This window comes from Semicossyphus pulcher, unplaced genomic scaffold (genome assembly GCF_022749685.1).
Source record: "Semicossyphus pulcher isolate SPU_LCO1_2020_fin unplaced genomic scaffold, fSemPul1.0.p SCAF_5, whole genome shotgun sequence".
Lineage (NCBI taxonomy): Eukaryota > Metazoa > Chordata > Actinopteri > Labriformes > Labridae > Semicossyphus > Semicossyphus pulcher.
In genome coordinates, this window is record NW_027211726.1 from 14,906,735 (window position 1) to 14,924,842 (window position 18,108).

The window sequence follows — 18,108 nt, forward strand, 5'->3', positions numbered from 1 at the left end:
CAGCCTAAAGCCTGTAATTTGTGTGTCCTACTCTACTCTGACTTCTCATTCCCTCACAGCTGTTATCTTGTGAATGCATGTGGAAGCCGAGGTTGATAAATTACCGCCACCTGCCGCGCTTTAGGAACCTCTCATCAGCGAGTTCTGCAAACCCACAGAAAAAACAAAAGGCACAAAGAGTCTGGATCCGTGCCGCTCGACACGGTGGCGGAATTCCAAAGTGCACCCATAACTGCTATCACATGCAACCCCTTATAGTCAGCTGCACGACCGGGCGACTTCCCATTCAAGCGAGCAGCCAACCCTCCAGCCACCATGCACGTGTTATCAGAGTCACACAGACACATGCGCTCGGATGTTAAATGTACATCACATACATCACGCACACATGCACAAAGTGGCTTTAAATACCAACTGAATGAAGTCGTACAGATGTCACGCCCCCGTACACATGTTGGAGATCATATAATGTGCATTTACATCAGTACACAAACGTATATCAGAGCAGCTTTCATACCAGTAGTACCCTGTGAAATGTTGTAGAGGTAGATGCAAGGATGAGCAGGGAGACACCCCTCAAAAACACCCCAAACAAACCAAACAAACTTAACTTTTAACTCTGCTGCACACACACATTCTTCCTCGTACACCCTTCCGTAGACGCTCCAAAGTTTTCCCCAGCCTCAACCTTCACAAAGTGAAAGATCTTTTGTAGCTGATATTCAAAAGAAACGTTTCTTTGATCCGAATAAACAAGACCTTGGAAGTGTCTCGGTGGAATCTCAGAACAAGAAAGTAACCTTTTTATTTTCTTGTGTCACAGTCGACAGCATCGCTCAGAGGCTCCTTTGTGTGAAGTGCAAATAAAGGCGTCTGATCTTAATCTAATGTCTTGATCAATGACAGAAAACACCCACATGTTCTGCTGCGGTTTTATCATCAATGAATATCCACCAAGAACAATTGATTGTTAGCTTTATTATCATGCTCTAACTTTTCTCCTCACATCCTCTCCCCTCCCTTCCCCTCTCTGTTCGCCTCCATCTTCTCAGAGAGCGGTTCGTGGAAGGACAACGGCTCTGCCGGCCCCTTCACCCCGTCCAGCAACAGCTCCTCAGGGGGCTACTGGAGCTGGTCTGCCCCCAGCGACCAGTCCAACCCTTCTACACCTTCTCCGCCGCTCTCCGCCGACAGCTTCAAGCCCTTCCGCGTGCCCAGCCTGGGCGGCGTTGGACCCGGCCCCGCGGGACCTGAAGACCCCAGCCTGGACGATCAGGACGGCAGCAGCCTGCTGTTCGATGAGCCCATCCCTCGCAAGCGCAAGGTGAATACTGAGCACCACAGTTTAAAAGCTATGAGGAGAGTCCAGTTCTGACTCTTTACACTGAAAACAAACTAAAAAACATAATGGTAAACACAAATACAAGAGCTACATTTCTTCTTCCTCGTCGTCTTTTGGGTGATAAATCTAAATTTTTCATATCAGCCAGCATCTGGTAGACAGGGGAGCAGCTATAGCTCGTGCTTCTTCACCTATAGTCGAGTTTACTTAACAGAGCTACACACTCTAATCCAGTGAATAAGCTAACACAATCAACCCCTACTAAGTTAACCATCATCAGTGTAGTCTGCAAGCACCAGTTAGCAACTTATCAACGGCTAACTACAGAACATAGATGAGAAGAGGAGCACAGAAACTGAGGCGACAGTAGAAAAGCTGAAACATTTGGATTAGGGGAGAGTGGGGCAAGGTGAGCCACCTCCTGTTTCTGCATACTTTCAGGAAGCTCACATCATTTCTTTCAGGCAGTGATGGAGAGAAACACATGGGAGGAGAGCTGAGTAATATTTAGGTCGACACTTTTTTTTGTTATCAAAGAAACAATTATTAAGTATGTTAAAACTAGGAGGGAGGGGGGATGTTGTAGTCGTTGATTTCCCAACGTTTAAGACCATATAAATCACTTAGCCTAACGTTAACCTGAATTGCAACGTGTTTTTTCCAAAGTGGCTTAGCTTGCTACATTTCTTTGAGGGGTAGCTTCGGTGCAGTGAAGCTACATTTAATGTAGAGTAACTGCTAGCTTAGCTCGCTACATTTCATAAGTAGCTTGCCCAACACTGACTCCGAAAGCATCTTTAAATATAGCTGAACACAGGACTTAGTTGTTACTTCAATGGCACTTCATTGGTATCATCAACATCGGCGTCTGTCCAACACGAACATATGACAGGTCGATAAGATGAAGCTTAATAAGCGAACAGCCTCCACATGAACACTCAGCAGGTGGTGGTCTGTCCCTTTAAAATGTTACAACAATAATTATTGCATTTTCAACACGTAAACTAAGTTAGTGGTTTTTGCACTGTGAAATGTTTTATTTTTTCTGCGTCTTCCTGCAGATCAGATTAAGAGAATTCATAAAAATATTCAGACTTTACGGCAGAAGAGACTCGCTGGTTTTTTCAAGATTGAAAACAACATGTGCAGCATTTACACATTCATCGAAACGTTTACTTTCTAAAAGTTTAGATATATATATATCTACTTAAGCTTAATGAAAAAAAGATGTTTTCCGGGGTATAAAAGTGCAGTGTGAGATGCATTATTCTAAACTATGGACTCTAAGTAGCCTTCAAAATAATAACCTTAAAAGAGATTTTTCTCCGGCCGGGATTTCCAATTAGATTCCACTTGAAACCTGACAGTTTCTTTGAAATAAAAACAGTTCTGTGATCAGGACTTTATGCCCCCTGGAGGGTTTTAAACGGTCACAACAAAGAATTTTCTTTCATCCTTCAGTGTGGACGGATGGCAGCCATCCTCCTGATAACAGGCCGATCTCTCAATAAGAAAAGGCTCTGAGCTCGTGTTTGATGTCCTGTCAGACCCACACGAGCTGGTTGATTTCTTGTTTCCGCACGCTGTGATATTAACCACTCAGGTTGTGGATGTTTGGACTCTGACTGACGGATGGGCAGAGATGAAAATGGGACAGGAAAGGACACGCAGCCTCTTGGTGCTGTGGTGGTTCAGTCTGTGTTACCCAGATGTTATGAGAACAACACACACTCATTTCTGCTGGTCTCATTTTCCACACAGCCCTGACAGCTCATCACATCCGCCGCTCTGTGTCACTCATTATTTTTTCAGACGTATATTGCTTTGCTCTCTCTCTCTTTATCTCTCTCTCCTTATCTTGCTAGTTTGTCGTTCGCTGTCATCCATCCCTCCCTCCCTTCGCTCTCCCTTTCCTCCCCACTTCCTCCTCGTGCCTCTCGCCTGTGTTTTTCTCCCGCTCTCCCTTCGCTCTGTATATGCGCGTGTCCTCCCCAGACGTTCGCCCCTCATAATTACTTCTCATGCGGCCGCTCCACAACAGCAGTAATGATTTTAATGCCTGCAACAGCAAACATAAAGATCCTGCCGGCTCCGCGGCTCCACTACAAATCGATGAAGACTCTTGGGTCGGCTCCACATCGGGACTCCGCACTGTATTAATTGGGGACTTATCACTAAGAGGAAGAGGAGGAAGGGCATTGGTGGAGAATTAAAGGGGACAAAAAGGAGGAAAAAAAGGCTTGGATGATAGTTGACACACACACTGTGTGTTTGATGCCAAGGTTTGGCATAATATTATCTACACGCTCCTCTTGGCAAGACAATAGCATTTAGAGCTCACCATTTAATTAACTGTGAAATGCTTCTATAAAGGGAAACACACACACACACACGCTGACACACAGAACGGGCCTTTTGTTACCCAAACACAAAACAATGCACGGGGGACACATGATTGTTGTGTGTTTGTGCGTTTCCGAAAGGAGGCGGAAAATCAGAAAAAATAAACAACGTGTTGTCAGAATTAAAGCAGCCCCCTTAACAATAGTTTGATGGACAGGCCAATAAGAGCGTTTATCAAGGCTGAGAGCGAGGAGGAAGGAGGGCAGGGGGAGGCGCGCAGGGCTTTTCTCTCCATGGAAAACAATGCACAGTCTCTGTAGGAGGGCAGTGGTGTAATTACAGGAGGATATTTACTGTAATTCAAGCTCACTCAGCTCTTAGATGAATGTGTGTTTGGAGTGGCGCCAAAGAAAGACGTTACAGTGAAGCTACACATTTGTTCTTAATAAAACATGATCGTTACACATGATAGGAAGAGCATGTGTTAATATACCGGGAGGAAAGTCCTAGTCCAGCCATCCATTATCTATACCGCTTATCCTGCTCAGGGTCGCGGGGGGCTGGAGCCTATCCAGCTGTCATTGGGCGAGAGGGGGTGATCGCCTGTCAATCACAGAGCTGCTCAACCTTTCACGCTCACATTCACACCTACAGGTGATTTATAGTCACCAATGAACCTAACAAGCATGTCTTCGGCCCGTAGGAGTTAATACCCGGAGAGATCCCACGCATGCACGGGGAGAACATGCACACAGGAAGGCCCACAAGCTGTGAGGCAACAGCGCTAACCTCTGCACCACCGTGCCAAATCAAACATTATATTAAAAGTATTAAAGATTGAAAAGAATGTTAATTCAAACTGGGACGAATCACTTGAAAACTTAAAGTAAGAGAGAAAAGAAGCCTCAGTTACAGCTAGCAGTCAATTTGCTCCTACCTGCCTGATAATGAGGAAGAAATTTAAGTATGCTTTTGATAGTGGACCGACCCTGCTGGCAAATACCATCACTGAGCTTCTCCTTCTATGGTATAAAGTTGAGTTACATGCAGACTGTAGCTCAGGGAGTTCATCTGCTCTCTCATGGTGTTTTTTTGCTTCTGATTGCTTCTCGTTTAATCTTTGGTTACAGAGGAATTCAACATTAACCAAACTCTGATAACAAATCATGACTTGACAGCAAATGTTGCTCCCTTTGACAAACAACCACATGTTTTCTTGTAAACATGAACCCTTATGTGCTCCTCTGACTGCGGCTGCTCTGCTTTGTGTGTCTCCTGCAGAACTCCATGAAGGTGATGTTCAAGTGCCTGTGGAAGAACTGTGGCAAGGTGCTGAGCACCGCCGCCGGCATCCAGAGACACATCCGCACCATCCACCTGGGGTGAGACACCAACACACACATATACGCTCCAAAATAAATCATAACAGTATAGTACATGTGGAATGATCATGTGTTTCGTCTGTTTTTAGGCGTAACTGTGACTCGGACTGCAGCGACGGCGAGGAGGACTTCTACTACACGGAGATCAAGCTCAACACCGACTCTGTGGCCGACGGGCTGAGCAGCCTGTCCCCCGTGTCCCCGTCCCTCCTCTCTCCCCCTCCTCCTCCCCCCTCTCCTCTCCCGTCTCTCAACCAGCTGGCCGACTCCCACAGACCTCCGCAGTCCTCTGACACCAAGGAGCCTCACGCTGGCGGCACCACCCCGCTCAGCCGCTCTGCGCCCAGCGCACTCTACCTCATCCACACGGACCACGCCTACCAGGTGAGAGGAGGCGGAGGGCACACTCAGACACACATGACAAGATTATGATCAATGTGGGGGAAGATTACGGATCGATGCACTCTCTGGATCAATATACACGCATGATCCCTCACACACACTGAGTCCTCATTATCCTGATGTGTCACAGCGACCTGTGTTCCAGGCTCCTGTTAGCCAGTTGCTTTATATAAACACAGCCGCAGGTTTGACGAGTAATTGTAGGTAGAATGATGACACAATACATCAATGTTAACAGGTCATATCAGCTATGTATGTATAGTTTCATGTTCAGCTAGCAACATACTGTAAGCTATAAGGCTTTGAGAATAAAAGATGGAGATTATCAAAACGCCACTGATCCATTTGGCTACAAAATACTGCCATTGTGACCTTTGACCTCTGCCCTCAAGGCCACGGCTCCGGTGTCCATCCCGTCCAACAGCAGTAACTCGACCAGCTCAGCGTCCACCAGCTTCACTCCCACCAACAGCTCCAGCTTCAGCATCTCCTGGCAGTCTCCGCCCGTCACTTTCACCGGGAGCACGGTGAGGAAACTTCGATGCATTAGAGCGCAATCGAACTGCAGCTCCGAATGAGGTCTCATGATCCTGAATGTGTCTGTCCTCTTCAGGTGTCTCCAAGTAAAAGCCAGGGCTTCAGCGAGCAGCGCTCCCAGACCATCGCCGTCCTCTCGTCTCCTCCCAGAGCCTCCACCGCTCTCAGGTACTGACTGCTCGTTGGGTCTAATCTGGAGTTTATCTTATTTTTTTAGCTGGAGTCTTTTTACTGCATATTTCTTATATGTTTGATGCTCGTGCTCATGATATGCTTATAAAAAAAGTCTCCTTTCTCTCTCTTTTCTCTGCAGTCGGAAGGTTCGTGGCGAAGGGAAGAAGTGCCGCAAGGTGTACGGCATGGAGAACCGCGACATGTGGTGCACCGCCTGCCGCTGGAAAAAGGCCTGCCAGAGATTCACCGACTGAGCGTCCCCCTGCGACGTCGTGGCGCACCTTGCCGACAGGCACCGCTGCCGTTTTTTCGCCAGCGGGGAGGGGCGTCGCTTTGCATGCATTTGGTTCTTTCAGCTCAAAAATCGCAAACCGTCCGTCAAGCTCCGGCTCCGCCCCTTGTTGATGCCCCTCCCCCTCAGCTCCACTGAACCATTCCAGCTGCGGAAGGAACCAAAGGACAGCGGATTCAACTCTTACATTGCCGTCCAGGATTCCCAGCACTGCCTCGCCATTCCCATCATTCCCAGTTTTGGGAAACCCCCAGTGCAGCTAAACAGTGTAAAGATTTCTCCTGTTTTTTTTTATGTTGAGCTCAGTGTTGCAAGTTTCTATGTTTTGTAAAGCTCTGGTTTTTAAATGGAAAGTCACAGAAGGGGTCCAGAAAAAAGGCCAAAAGCTTTTTTTGTGTTTTGTTAAAAGAAACAAACATTTTTTTATCCAAAAGAAGAATGGGGCCTCTTGCACCTCGTGCAGTTTTTGAAGAACATTGTGAAAAAGCACGGCGGTGAGAGTCCCAGTTTCTGTTCTTCCTTCCGCTCGTTCATCTCGTCTTTTCTTTCCGCCCTCGTTGAGGTGATTTTCTTTTTATCGCCGACATCACAGCCTCTCCCGGTTTCTCACCTGCTCTTCGCTCCTGAAGAAGTGATTGAAGAAGTGATGCTAAGAGAGAAAGAGGGAGGAATAGAGACACACAAGGTGAATGATCAATGCAAAAAAAGACACAACTCACAGTCAGGGAAAGCAGACGGACCATGCCAGTGATTTACCACACACACAAAGCAAACACAAACACAGGTATGCCCACACAATCAGAGCAGAAGACAGGACCTGTTTTCTATCTCACTTTTTTATCCACTTTTCTTTCTTTTATCAGGGATGTGATTCTACAGAAAGCAAAAACCAGCAGCTCAAACTTGGGGTTAAACTGTACACAGCACTAACTCAATACTGTCTCTCTTTTATTACACATGACAACTTTGCAACCAAAAACTCCTTTATCTTACTCTCTGTGTTTTTGGGTTTTGTTAAAGTGCCATGTTTACTGTTGTTGTTGTAGTTTCTTTTTTCTTTTTTTTTTTGGCGAAACCAAGACTGTTTACGAACCACCTGCTACGGAAAGCGTGTTCAAAGACCTTCCTGACGGCGCTGGAAGCAGGAAGTCAGCGGCGTGCGAGGCCGTAGAGAGGCGAACACGTTTCACCACATACAGAGAGACAGATTGCCCTCCTCCTCCTTCTCCTCCTCCACCAACTTTTACACCTTCCCAAAGGGAGCAGAATATCTTTGTGTTTACGTTCGCCGCACAGGAGGAGGGCTGAAAACCAAAAGTGAGGCACTTGTTCTGTATGTGTAACGGAGCACTTACATATGCGGTTACTTCTAGAGAATCCTTCCTAGAGACTTCTTTATTTCCATCATGCAAAGGAAGTTACGGCAAATTTTTTGGGACCATTATTTGCTCCGAGGGCGGATAAGCACTTGATTAGGTTGTTAAACGTGCACTGCACACTTAATTCGCAACATGCGAGCGCCAGCTTTCATAAGAGTCCTTGTGATCGGCTCGTAACCTTGTTACTGATGAGGTCAAGAGTGTGATTAGTAGGAAAAAATCTGTCTTTTGAATGTGTTCGTTTAAATTCCCGCCTCTGTTTTTTTGTTGTTTTAGCTCCAAGGCAGGAAACAAAATCACAAAGCCAAATAGTTTACAGATGCTCTCTTTGTCGTGATGAATGGACCAACTCTTTTGTCACCTGCGGCTGAAAATGACCCGCGTGTGGCGCATTGTGATTCTGCTTCTGCACTTACAGTCTGCTTTACACAAACTTAGTTTGAACGCACCACATTAACACACATTAACAGAATCAGTCCAAACCAACACCAGCTAATAAACTCACGCTCATTTAACACACAGAAAACCGTAGCTCTGTTACGTTTCCTTTTCTTTTATCGTCTCTTCATGTATATATGTAGTTCTTGTATTCGCTCTATAAGCTCCATGTTTATGACCAGCTAGCTCGGTCGTTACATCCGCCACCTTATGAACAAGACAGGTTCAGCTCTGATGTTACGTGAGGAAATAATGTACCGCTCGACCTGTCCGGCTCCTGTTGTGTTGAATATAGGGATAGCCTTAAAGTCACAGAAATCATCGTGCTTCTTCTTCTTCTGTCATGACTTTGATGTTCCAGTCAGAAATATTTAGATGATCTCAAAGCTGATTTGCATCGTATTATGTGAACGTATTATTGTTTAAGAAAAGACAAATCTATATATACGTAAAGAAGAAACATGATTTGGCTGTTTTTACTTTTATTTTTTCATATATATATACAAATATATATGTATGATTATATATCCTGTTTTGTTTTCATGTTCTGCTGATGGTTTTTTGTACCTATTGTTACTGTAGGAGGGAGTGAGGACTCGTTCTCACTGCAAGCCAAGCTTGTTTTGCTCTTCTTGGTGGATGTGACCCGCACGCTCCCGCCTCGAGCTCCTTCACGTCACGCTCCCTGCAGCTTACCGCTAAGCGGTCCAAACACACAGTTGATTAAAACCTTTATCTTATTTCCAATTCTCCTCTCGCGGCTGTCACGCGGGGCACACTTGCAATTAGTTTGATTGACATGTCGGTGTGTTGGCGCTCGTGTGTGCGGTCACACGATCCTGCGAGTGAACGTGAAGGAGCCCCGGGCAAAGTATGCGGGGCCGCCTCTGACGCTCGGTGCTCTGCCCGCCCCTCCCCTCCAAGCATTTCTCTCGCTCCTCCTGAGGAGCTTTACACACCTTTATCACACGGCCTGTGGTGTTTCCCTGTCAGCTGCGTGTGCAGGGCGAGTCCACGGCGGGGAAACACACTCGAGGGGTGAGGGATGTTTTTGTTGCTCCAGACCCCGAGCGGCTGGATGTGGCCGATGTTTTCTTTTTAACTCCATGCACTTCCCACTGCCCTTTCTCCATCACTGTGGTGCTTCATGCGTGTGTCCTGACAGTCTCCTCCATTGATGTGTGGCAGCCAATCAGATGGTGTCAGGGCTCTGTCCAGGAACAAGTCCCAGCAGAGGTTCAGGCAAGACTGGATATTTAACGTGGCAGCATCTCCAGGCAGCTATTTTACCAGAAGCTCTCTTTTGGTCGTTGTTGCCATCAAATGGCATGTGTTGGCCAAACTAAGCGAAACAAAGCTAAATCCAAATGATCTCAAAAGGATATTTGCTGCCATACTTCTTAAACATCTCGTAGATCAGTGAAGAACTCTGGGATTTGTTCGTGGACCGTGCCCCGGCCTGCTTCGGAACATCCTGGTCCCATCACTGCAACCGGCACAAAGATGGCTTTTGCATTACGGGGCGTTCAAAGACACTCGGCCCAGGTCTCTTCTTGCATACTGTACATGCTGGTGCTGGGGCCTCGGCGGGGGGAGAAATGGAGGTGCTATTTTTCCCATGCAGTGCTGTTTCTCCCATGTGTCATTTTAACTCCATTTTGTACACTTTGTTATGCTGTAGAACATGAAAATAAAAACACCCTGCCTCAAGACTACAAAGTGTCCAGACACAAGTTAGTGAGACAAACAACTCTGTTCTCTCTCCTGCTTCCTGTTACCTTTTGATGCTTTTATTTTGATAGTGCTCATTTCAGTCATTTGATTGCTCTTCTGATACACCCAAACAACTCAAATATTCAACACTCAAACTAAGCTAACGGTTCATTCTTGACTTAACTAAACATTTTCACATTAAGGTCCTTTGACTGACTTGTTCTGCAGGTTTTGACCACATCACATGGTCTTCATCCATCAGTTTTTATGGAACTGTAATTGTTCAAACTTTACATGTTTCTTTATTCGATAACAATGGGGGGAAACTCAATCTGCTGATGACGAACATGTGATACAGTCTAAAGCGTGATAAGGAAATGAGCCCTAAATTTAGATCGCTCTGTCAGCTGGTATTCAACGTGTTTTACAGGGGGGTATTATGCTAATTTCAAGCTTCATATTTCACTCAGTGATACCTGTGGAGTAGCTTAGCATAATTTACAGTGCAGGCCCTCATACATGCTTGAAATGACTCAGTCAGCTCTGTCCCTTTAAGAAACCCCGCCCCTACAAGCCCACTTTCTTCTGACCGGACTGCTGAGGCTGCACTTTGTGACATCACAAAATGCAGTGTGTAGAAAAAACTGTGAAACCTGGCGTTCACAGCAGCCTGCAGACTGAGCTGAGAAGCCTGGGGATTACTCCAACATACTTTTACAGATTTGAAACTTCAGCCCTGTTTAGTCTGAACATCCAACATTGTAACATTATATATGTGAAACAGCATAATACCCCCTCTTTAAATTTTCCATGTTGTACACAAAACATCAAAAATTAAAATTACATTCTTGCTCAAAATATTGTAATATTAAAAGCACTGGTGATTTTTGATGTTACAAATTCGTAGCAGTCTAAAACCTAAAATTTGTTCCCATCATATGAACACGTTGCAGATTTGTTTGGGATATAGGATAACTCACTTCCTTTACGGGCAAAACCGGCAGACTAACAGGGATCAACATCCATAATTTAACTCCCAAATTGACGCCCTAATGATGCCAAACATGCCATATGGTTTCCTCCTCCTGATGTGATCATCCAACTCCTTCATATTAGAGCAGCAGCGAGCCCGCAGCCCCGCGAGCTGCTGCTGAACACGCGCTCCGAAACGGGGCCCCCTTTACAAACACGTGTTGGCACAGCAGAATTAAAACTGTGCTATCAAAGAGCCACAATAGGCGGTCTTGTTGCTCTGGTGAGAGTGATATGAATACTTATGAGGACTTTTTTTTTTCTCTCTCTCCTTCAATTGGAGCGTCAGCGGCTGTTGTGGCTTTTGTTCTCTCGGTGTGTTTACCCCCACCTCCCCCACCACCACCTCCTCCTCCTCAGACACCGCCGCCTATTAAAGAGCCGAGCGATCAGCTATGATTTATACGCCGAATAAAACAAGATAGAATTATTCTGCTTACAGAGGTTACAGAAATCAGCTGTGAGTTACGAGGGACCCTCGGCGAATGCGTCCTCACACACACGTTTATGCTATGTTTGTGTCCAGTTCGGCCCCGTCACAGTGACTTCAGTTCATGAGTTGACAGTTTTATGAGACTTCCTGGTTTATGTCCCTGATCTTTCCTGAGATGAATATTTCATACATGACAAGACTTGTTTGTGACAAGAAGCTGACACTTATTACACCTTTATATCATCCAAGTATAGGTCAATATATGCTACAATATATACAGATTAAGCTGCAGTACAGTTTATCTAAACTACAGTATCAGTATGTGTATGATATATCCGTTATATTCCTACGTATTTCCTGTTTTGTTTGCACTCAGCTGCAGGAGTTGAGGTTAAAGGTCAAAAAGTCTGCGGGTGCAGATGCTCACATGCCACTTTTTTTCTGCAGAAAAAGCATTTAACACAGTCTGACAGCAGGTGGCTCTATAATCGCAGTCACACTCATCTTAACTTGTAATTGTCCTTTAAAAAGCACGGAGATCGACCGTTTGCGCGCGCTCGAGCAGTCATGAGTTGCCTTGCATGACCCTCGGCGTAGATCGAGTAGCGGCGTGTCCTCAAAGAGTCCAGCATCCCACCGACTGTAGGGCTAGTTTCCATGGCAACCATGCTGACAAGAGAGGAAGGTTATGCGTTTCTGCTCCTATCCAATCAGGAGCTGGATTGTTGTCAATACAAAGAGGAAGGAACCTTCATTCATTCAGAAATGTGAAGAAGTAGGAGGGTTGAAAATGATCCCCTCAAACATTATGGATTTAAAAAAGACAAATAAGTCTTAAGTAAGTCTTTCAAGGAGGAATATAGGAGTCCTGAATGTGCCTTGAGGAGCGAGAGCTTCTAGAGATATTACATCTAGAAGCTGTGTGCAGGAGCGTTGCTGTGATATGCAGGGCCGCAGCAACGGTGCAGGAATGTCTCTGGTGCTGGCTAGTCTGAGTTCTGCTTTCTATACCTGTAATTCAAAGATTTGTGATACAAAGAAATGTCCTGTGCGTTGCGTTCAGGGGCCCTTTTGGCCGCTCGTTGGTTCTAGAAAGATGTTGCAAAGTCTAAGAGTGACTTTTCTACTGTCTTCTGTAAAATATTTTTGGATCCAAACTTCTGATGCTGTGTTTCAATGTGGGTTTTTTTGTCTCTTGTTTTTCCTTCTCTTTGTTTTCCCAAACATCACTCCTCTCTCCCTTTTGTACAAGGGCTTGTAGATAAATGTATGTCGATGTGAAGAGTCGCTGTCGTGGTGCAATTTAGAAATGTTTGGGAAATCAAGGAAACCTCACTCAGCAAACAGCTTGTGAAACAGTCGGTGAGATGATCCTTTTTTTAGTGCGGAGCTGCTGAGTTATTTCCACAGGAACCTGAATGCATCACATGCTGTGTGTGAAGGTGGATGAAAAATAATAACAGGCAGATAGAGAGAAGAAAATCGCCCTCATTAATTCGTTATTGGATTTGATTAGCAATCACACATTCTGCCTCAGCTCCTTCAGTTTAAACTTCAATATGCAACACGGAGAGCGCTGACCCCGCCCTCTCTTTGAAGCGGATCATCTCATTGGCTGTTTTATCGGATTACAATCATGTAGACCTCAAGAACTCAATGACTGTCGCACTGGATTTTTACTCTTTTTTCAAACAGTATATATATACTATATGCTCTGGTCTAACTGTATTTTTAATACTGCATGTGCATGCAAATAAGGAAATTATGAGATACATGACTTTATATAAATGTGCTCTACTTGTGCTTTGGCGTCCATGACGGGGGTTGGGAGCAGCCGGGGGTGCCTCAGTGTACTTTTATTTTCTTAAACTGTTATAATTCATAACACTTAAGACAGGTGGGCAAAAAAATCCCTGCCTCACTCTACAAACACATCGTTAAAAATGATCTATGAAGACGTATCCACAATGATGTTATATCGTGTCATTTTAAAAACTACTCCCTGAATGATTTTACTCCAGAGTTTTAAAGATGATCATTTGTGATTAAATACAAAGAGCGGCTGCTCTCCACCCTGACTTGGCTGGCATAGTATGTTGCATTTTATATCCTTCTGAAGCCTCTAATTGTAAATGTTTGATATGTGTTTCCAGACTGTAAAACTACACCGTAGATGCAACACATCGTCCTCCTTCAGATCTGTTCATGGGCAGTCCATTGAGTGACACTCTGGGTGGTAAAATGAAAACTACCTTGTCTGACATTAGCGGTGAAGATGGGTTTTTTTTCATTTGACTTGTTTCAGTGTCAAAGTATTGAGGAAATGTCAAAAATAGGTTGACTTTAGGGGAAGTTTTTGCTTCCTTACAGAGAGTTAGCTGAGAATCTCCAGTGCTTAAGAAGTCCCAGCGGTAAGCTAGTTAGCTCAGGGAAGCAACTAGCTTGCAAATTGTGACCTACTAGCACATTTAAAACTTAGTAGTGAACCCATTGTGTTACGTTTGTTTTATTCGTACAAAAACCTACTTGGAAAATCAACGTTTGCCCGCTGTGTGGAGAGTCAGTTGCCAAAGTATTTCTTAGTTCTAAACCGTTGCTAATTTACTAGCCGTGGCTCCAGGAAGTTTCTATCCAGGAAATAGTCCACATAAAATACTCCTTTTAAAATGTATTCAACAAACAACACATAACATGTTGACTTGTGAGCTTAATGAAGCTGGCAGGATAATTTCTTACCCTCTGATAGAGCTATAGCCAACTGTTGAAGTGTTTCAAGTGTTTAAGCTAGGCTAAGCTAACCAGCTGCTCCAGCTAGCCTACATACTAACTGGACAGATATAAAAGCGGTATTGATCACATCTAACCCTGCAAATAAGCTAGTTTCCCAATATGTGAGTCTTTCAAACACTAGATAGTGAAGATGTCGTGCATTGCAATAGCATGACTGCCCTAAATTTGTCTCCTCCTGTGAGTAGCATTTACCTCAAATTTCTGACACTGAAACAACAAACCCTGTAAGAGAAGGTGTGATTTATTTACGGCACCAGAGTGCTCTGATATCTCAAACTCTGTCAGCTCTAGTAGGAATACTCTTCTCCCAGAGCCTCTCCTTACAACTGTGCTGGTTTTATACGGAGAAAATACATCTGGTAGCTGGTTTAAATCTGCGGGAATCACTCCAGAATGAGTCCCGAAGGTGTACTTCCTCTGGGACATCAGGAGTAACAGTATGTTTTCATGAGTCTTGTTTCATGACTGCAGGATGAATGAGACACCATTTATCACGCTGCGCTGTTCTGCAAGGCTCCCCTCTTTTTCCAACCCACCTCTCGAGCGACTACAACATTTATATCAGTCTGCATCATTTATCAAAAGGAATCTATTACCAAGGCATTCCAATATGCAACTAAATATCTCAGCTGCAACATTTGTCGCCTTGTGTGTTTTATTTTTCATAAATAGCTTTCAGGCAGGACTTCTTTCACTGCACTTGCAATGCATAAGCTGATATTACACAACCCGGACCTCTACACACACACACACACACACACACACACACACACAGAGGAACATTTCGAGTGAAAGAGGTGTGAGGCCCAACTGTGTTAGAGCATGTCACTGGGCCGATATGCGCCCATGCTGCTCGACATATGTCCCCGTGGCTCCAGGTCTCATCCTGTGATGATGTGAGTAGCTCGCTGGTGTTAGCTTGCGTCTCGCTAGGCTGCTGGTCTAAACACATTTAGCATCAAATGTAATGTGTGTGTGTAGCAATGAGATGATGGAGTGTGTGTTTCAAATGACCGCCTGAGGTACGTCCCATCTGCTCAATGTAGCATTTACACCGTCTCCTGTTTGTTTGTGTGAGTGGAGTGTGAGCTAACTGTTAGCATGTGTGTGTGTGTGTGTGTTTCTACTCTCTGATCAAGCCATTACTGCAGCCATAAATACGCACCTTTCAATGTGCAAGCTGTCATACCTCATGCATTATCAAGCAGTACATTGACATGACATCATAAACCTCCCCCCTGCTGCTTTTTTTCACACCATGCTAATCTCCATTAGACGACCAAAATGAAATGTAAGGAGCCCTCAGTGAAGAGATTTCTCATGTTCATAATGCTAAACACGAGGTCACATTACGTTTGATTTAAGCTCACTGACATTTTACATGATGCAGTGATTGTAGTGATGCTTATTCAGGCTGTGGATGAGGTGTTTTAATTTGAAGGAATCAAGGCTTCAGTGAGTCAAGCTAGCACAAGTAGCTCGGCCTCTTATTGGAGCGCAGGGAGCTGTTGATGTGTCCGTGTGTCCGAGTCATTGAATAATTGATGAGGGCGATGAGAAGCAGCACATGTACACAGGCTCCATCTGTGACCTCAGCTGATAAGAATCGTTGTCGTCCATGTAATTTGTTGCTTCCTTTCTCTGCGAGGGCGCACAAGGTTCAAAAATAGGGGGGAAGAAGGAGGCACACATGGATCAGTTTTACACAAGCAATATGAAGTTTTACATCCGATAACTCACGACTGTGAGTAGTTTCTGTCTTTGCAACGCTAAGACCTGGCTTTGAGAGAGGCAAACCTACAAAGGTCTTAAATGTCTTAAAGCCAGAGGTCACTAGGGTCTTTCCACCACAGAAAACAGAAGAAATATATTGCATGATCCTTGTTTTGTGTCTGTATTTAAGATCAAGTCACAAATCACCCTTTTCAACTGTTTGATCTGCTTTGAAAAGTTACTTGAGTTCTTGTCCAAAGCTAGATGAGAAAATCAATACCACTCTCATGTTTAGGTGTTAAATATGAAGGTAGCTCATGGACGGTTAGCTTAGCCTAGCTTAAAAGACAGGTAAAAACAGCTAACCTAGCTGCCTACATAGGCAAAAAGATTGATGACTGCTTGAATCTCTTTATGTTAAGTTCAATGATACATTTAGCAAACAGTTAGCTTAGCTAAGCCAAACAACAGGGAAAAAAAGAAGTAGGCCTAGAAGAAGTACTTTTTTGGTCTATTTTTCTAGCTAGCTTAACTTAGCAGCTAAAAGAAAGTGACAGTGCTTCACCAATCAACAGTCTGACACATAAATCTCTCTACTTTATTTTAATACGTTTAGTACAGATGCTTAATTTTAAATATGTTTTAATTAGTGAGCTTCTGAGATGCTAGTAGCCAAGCTAACTGTTACACCTCGTTTACAGTCTTTGTGCCAAGCTAAGCTAACAGTCTGATGGTTGTAGCTTCAATTTAACCATACAGGGTGAGAGTGGTATCAATCCTCCAACTTGATAAGAAGAAGTAATTTTCAAACCAGTCAAACAATTTCTTTACAGTTCGGGGTGACGGGAAGTCATTTGGGACAATTTCTGAAGGTTGTTTTTTTTTGCCTTCTTGTCTCACACACACAAACAAAGCCATGTTTGAACTGAATGTTCTCTTTCTGCACATTTAAAGGCCTGCTTCTTCATATGACACACAGAGACAGTTTCCACATGTTCAGTCTTTACATGAGATTTTTATTGTTAACACTACACACGATACGCAGCACCTGCAATATGTATCTGTTCTGTCACAAATAGTATACTCTGTTGTACCAATGATGTTTTCTTTGATTCTTTTCCACGAAATAATCAAAATGTTTCTATGAATATATGAAGATTTTTCTCAAAGAGGAAGAATCGACACGCACTGACTGTTAACTCCTGTACCAGTTTCTTTCTTATCTGATCTCTGTGTGTAGAAACTGCCTTTGTTCTTGTTGTAAATTGTGTTTACTGACTAATTGCGTTCTGGTGCTGTTGTTGTTTGACTCTGTGTGCAGTTCAGACCTCCTCCAGAGCGAGCCGTGTGACTGGACGATTCTGGAGGCTTCTGGTTACAACTGAATAAAGATTTTTTGGCAGCTGTTTGTTAGATGCTGTCTCTGTGTCTTTTCTCATGCGTGCTAAGTTTCAAAAACACTTATCTCAGTTACATTTAATGTGAAAAAACACAAATGAGTCTTTTTTTATAACCATAAAGGTTAAGATGCGGAACCATAACTTCAATATTTAACTATACTTCTGAATGACTTGTACTTGAGTTAGCTTTTTTAATTTTCACTACAACTCAGAGGAAAATATTGTACTTTATACTTCACTACAGATAATCACAGCAGTGCTGATATTCAGTATAACATCACAACCTCGAGTGTGATATTGCTTTTATACAACAGTTGTACAAGCAACAAATAGTAGTAAACAGTTACAATCAATAACAGATAATTTTTTTGCTCCACCAACTCAACTAGTTCCACAACTTAACTGAAACTGGACTGTTGTTGCCAAGCAACACAAACATTCTCCTGCACTCTGTGTCTACAGGTTACCTCAGATCCGTTACTTTGTATCATGTACATTTATCTGTTTGTGTTAATTTATCAACCAGTGAAAGAAGAGTCTGCTGTGTGATTCAGAGGTACCAGCGTGATTAATGTAGACACACAGTCTGCTGTGACGTTAATTAACAATATACAGAACACCTGGCTGAGGCGGAGTGATGTTCTCATTATCAGCACTCACGGAATGCCTCTTGTCCAATCAGATTTCTCGGTCAGAACTAACTGTTGTATAAAGAAAAATATACCACAGAGAGGTCTT

The 18,108-nt window shown here is 44.0% G+C and overlaps 1 protein-coding gene across 1 annotated transcript in view; it reads left to right on the forward strand.

Moving 5' to 3' along the window:
• Positions 1-7,442, forward strand: part of znf704 (zinc finger protein 704) — a 49,724-nt gene extending 42,282 nt beyond the window's left edge. Inside the window, exons 4-9 of the mRNA XM_069681465.1 lie at positions 1,053-1,324; positions 4,967-5,067; positions 5,157-5,451; positions 5,862-5,996; positions 6,083-6,174; positions 6,320-7,442. Of these exons, the coding sequence (XP_069537566.1) occupies positions 1,053-1,324; positions 4,967-5,067; positions 5,157-5,451; positions 5,862-5,996; positions 6,083-6,174; positions 6,320-6,434 (1,010 nt within the window). The 3' untranslated portion in view covers positions 6,435-7,442. The remainder of the gene's footprint in view (positions 1-1,052; positions 1,325-4,966; positions 5,068-5,156; positions 5,452-5,861; positions 5,997-6,082; positions 6,175-6,319) is intronic.
• Positions 7,443-18,108: the final 10,666 nt, after the last annotated feature.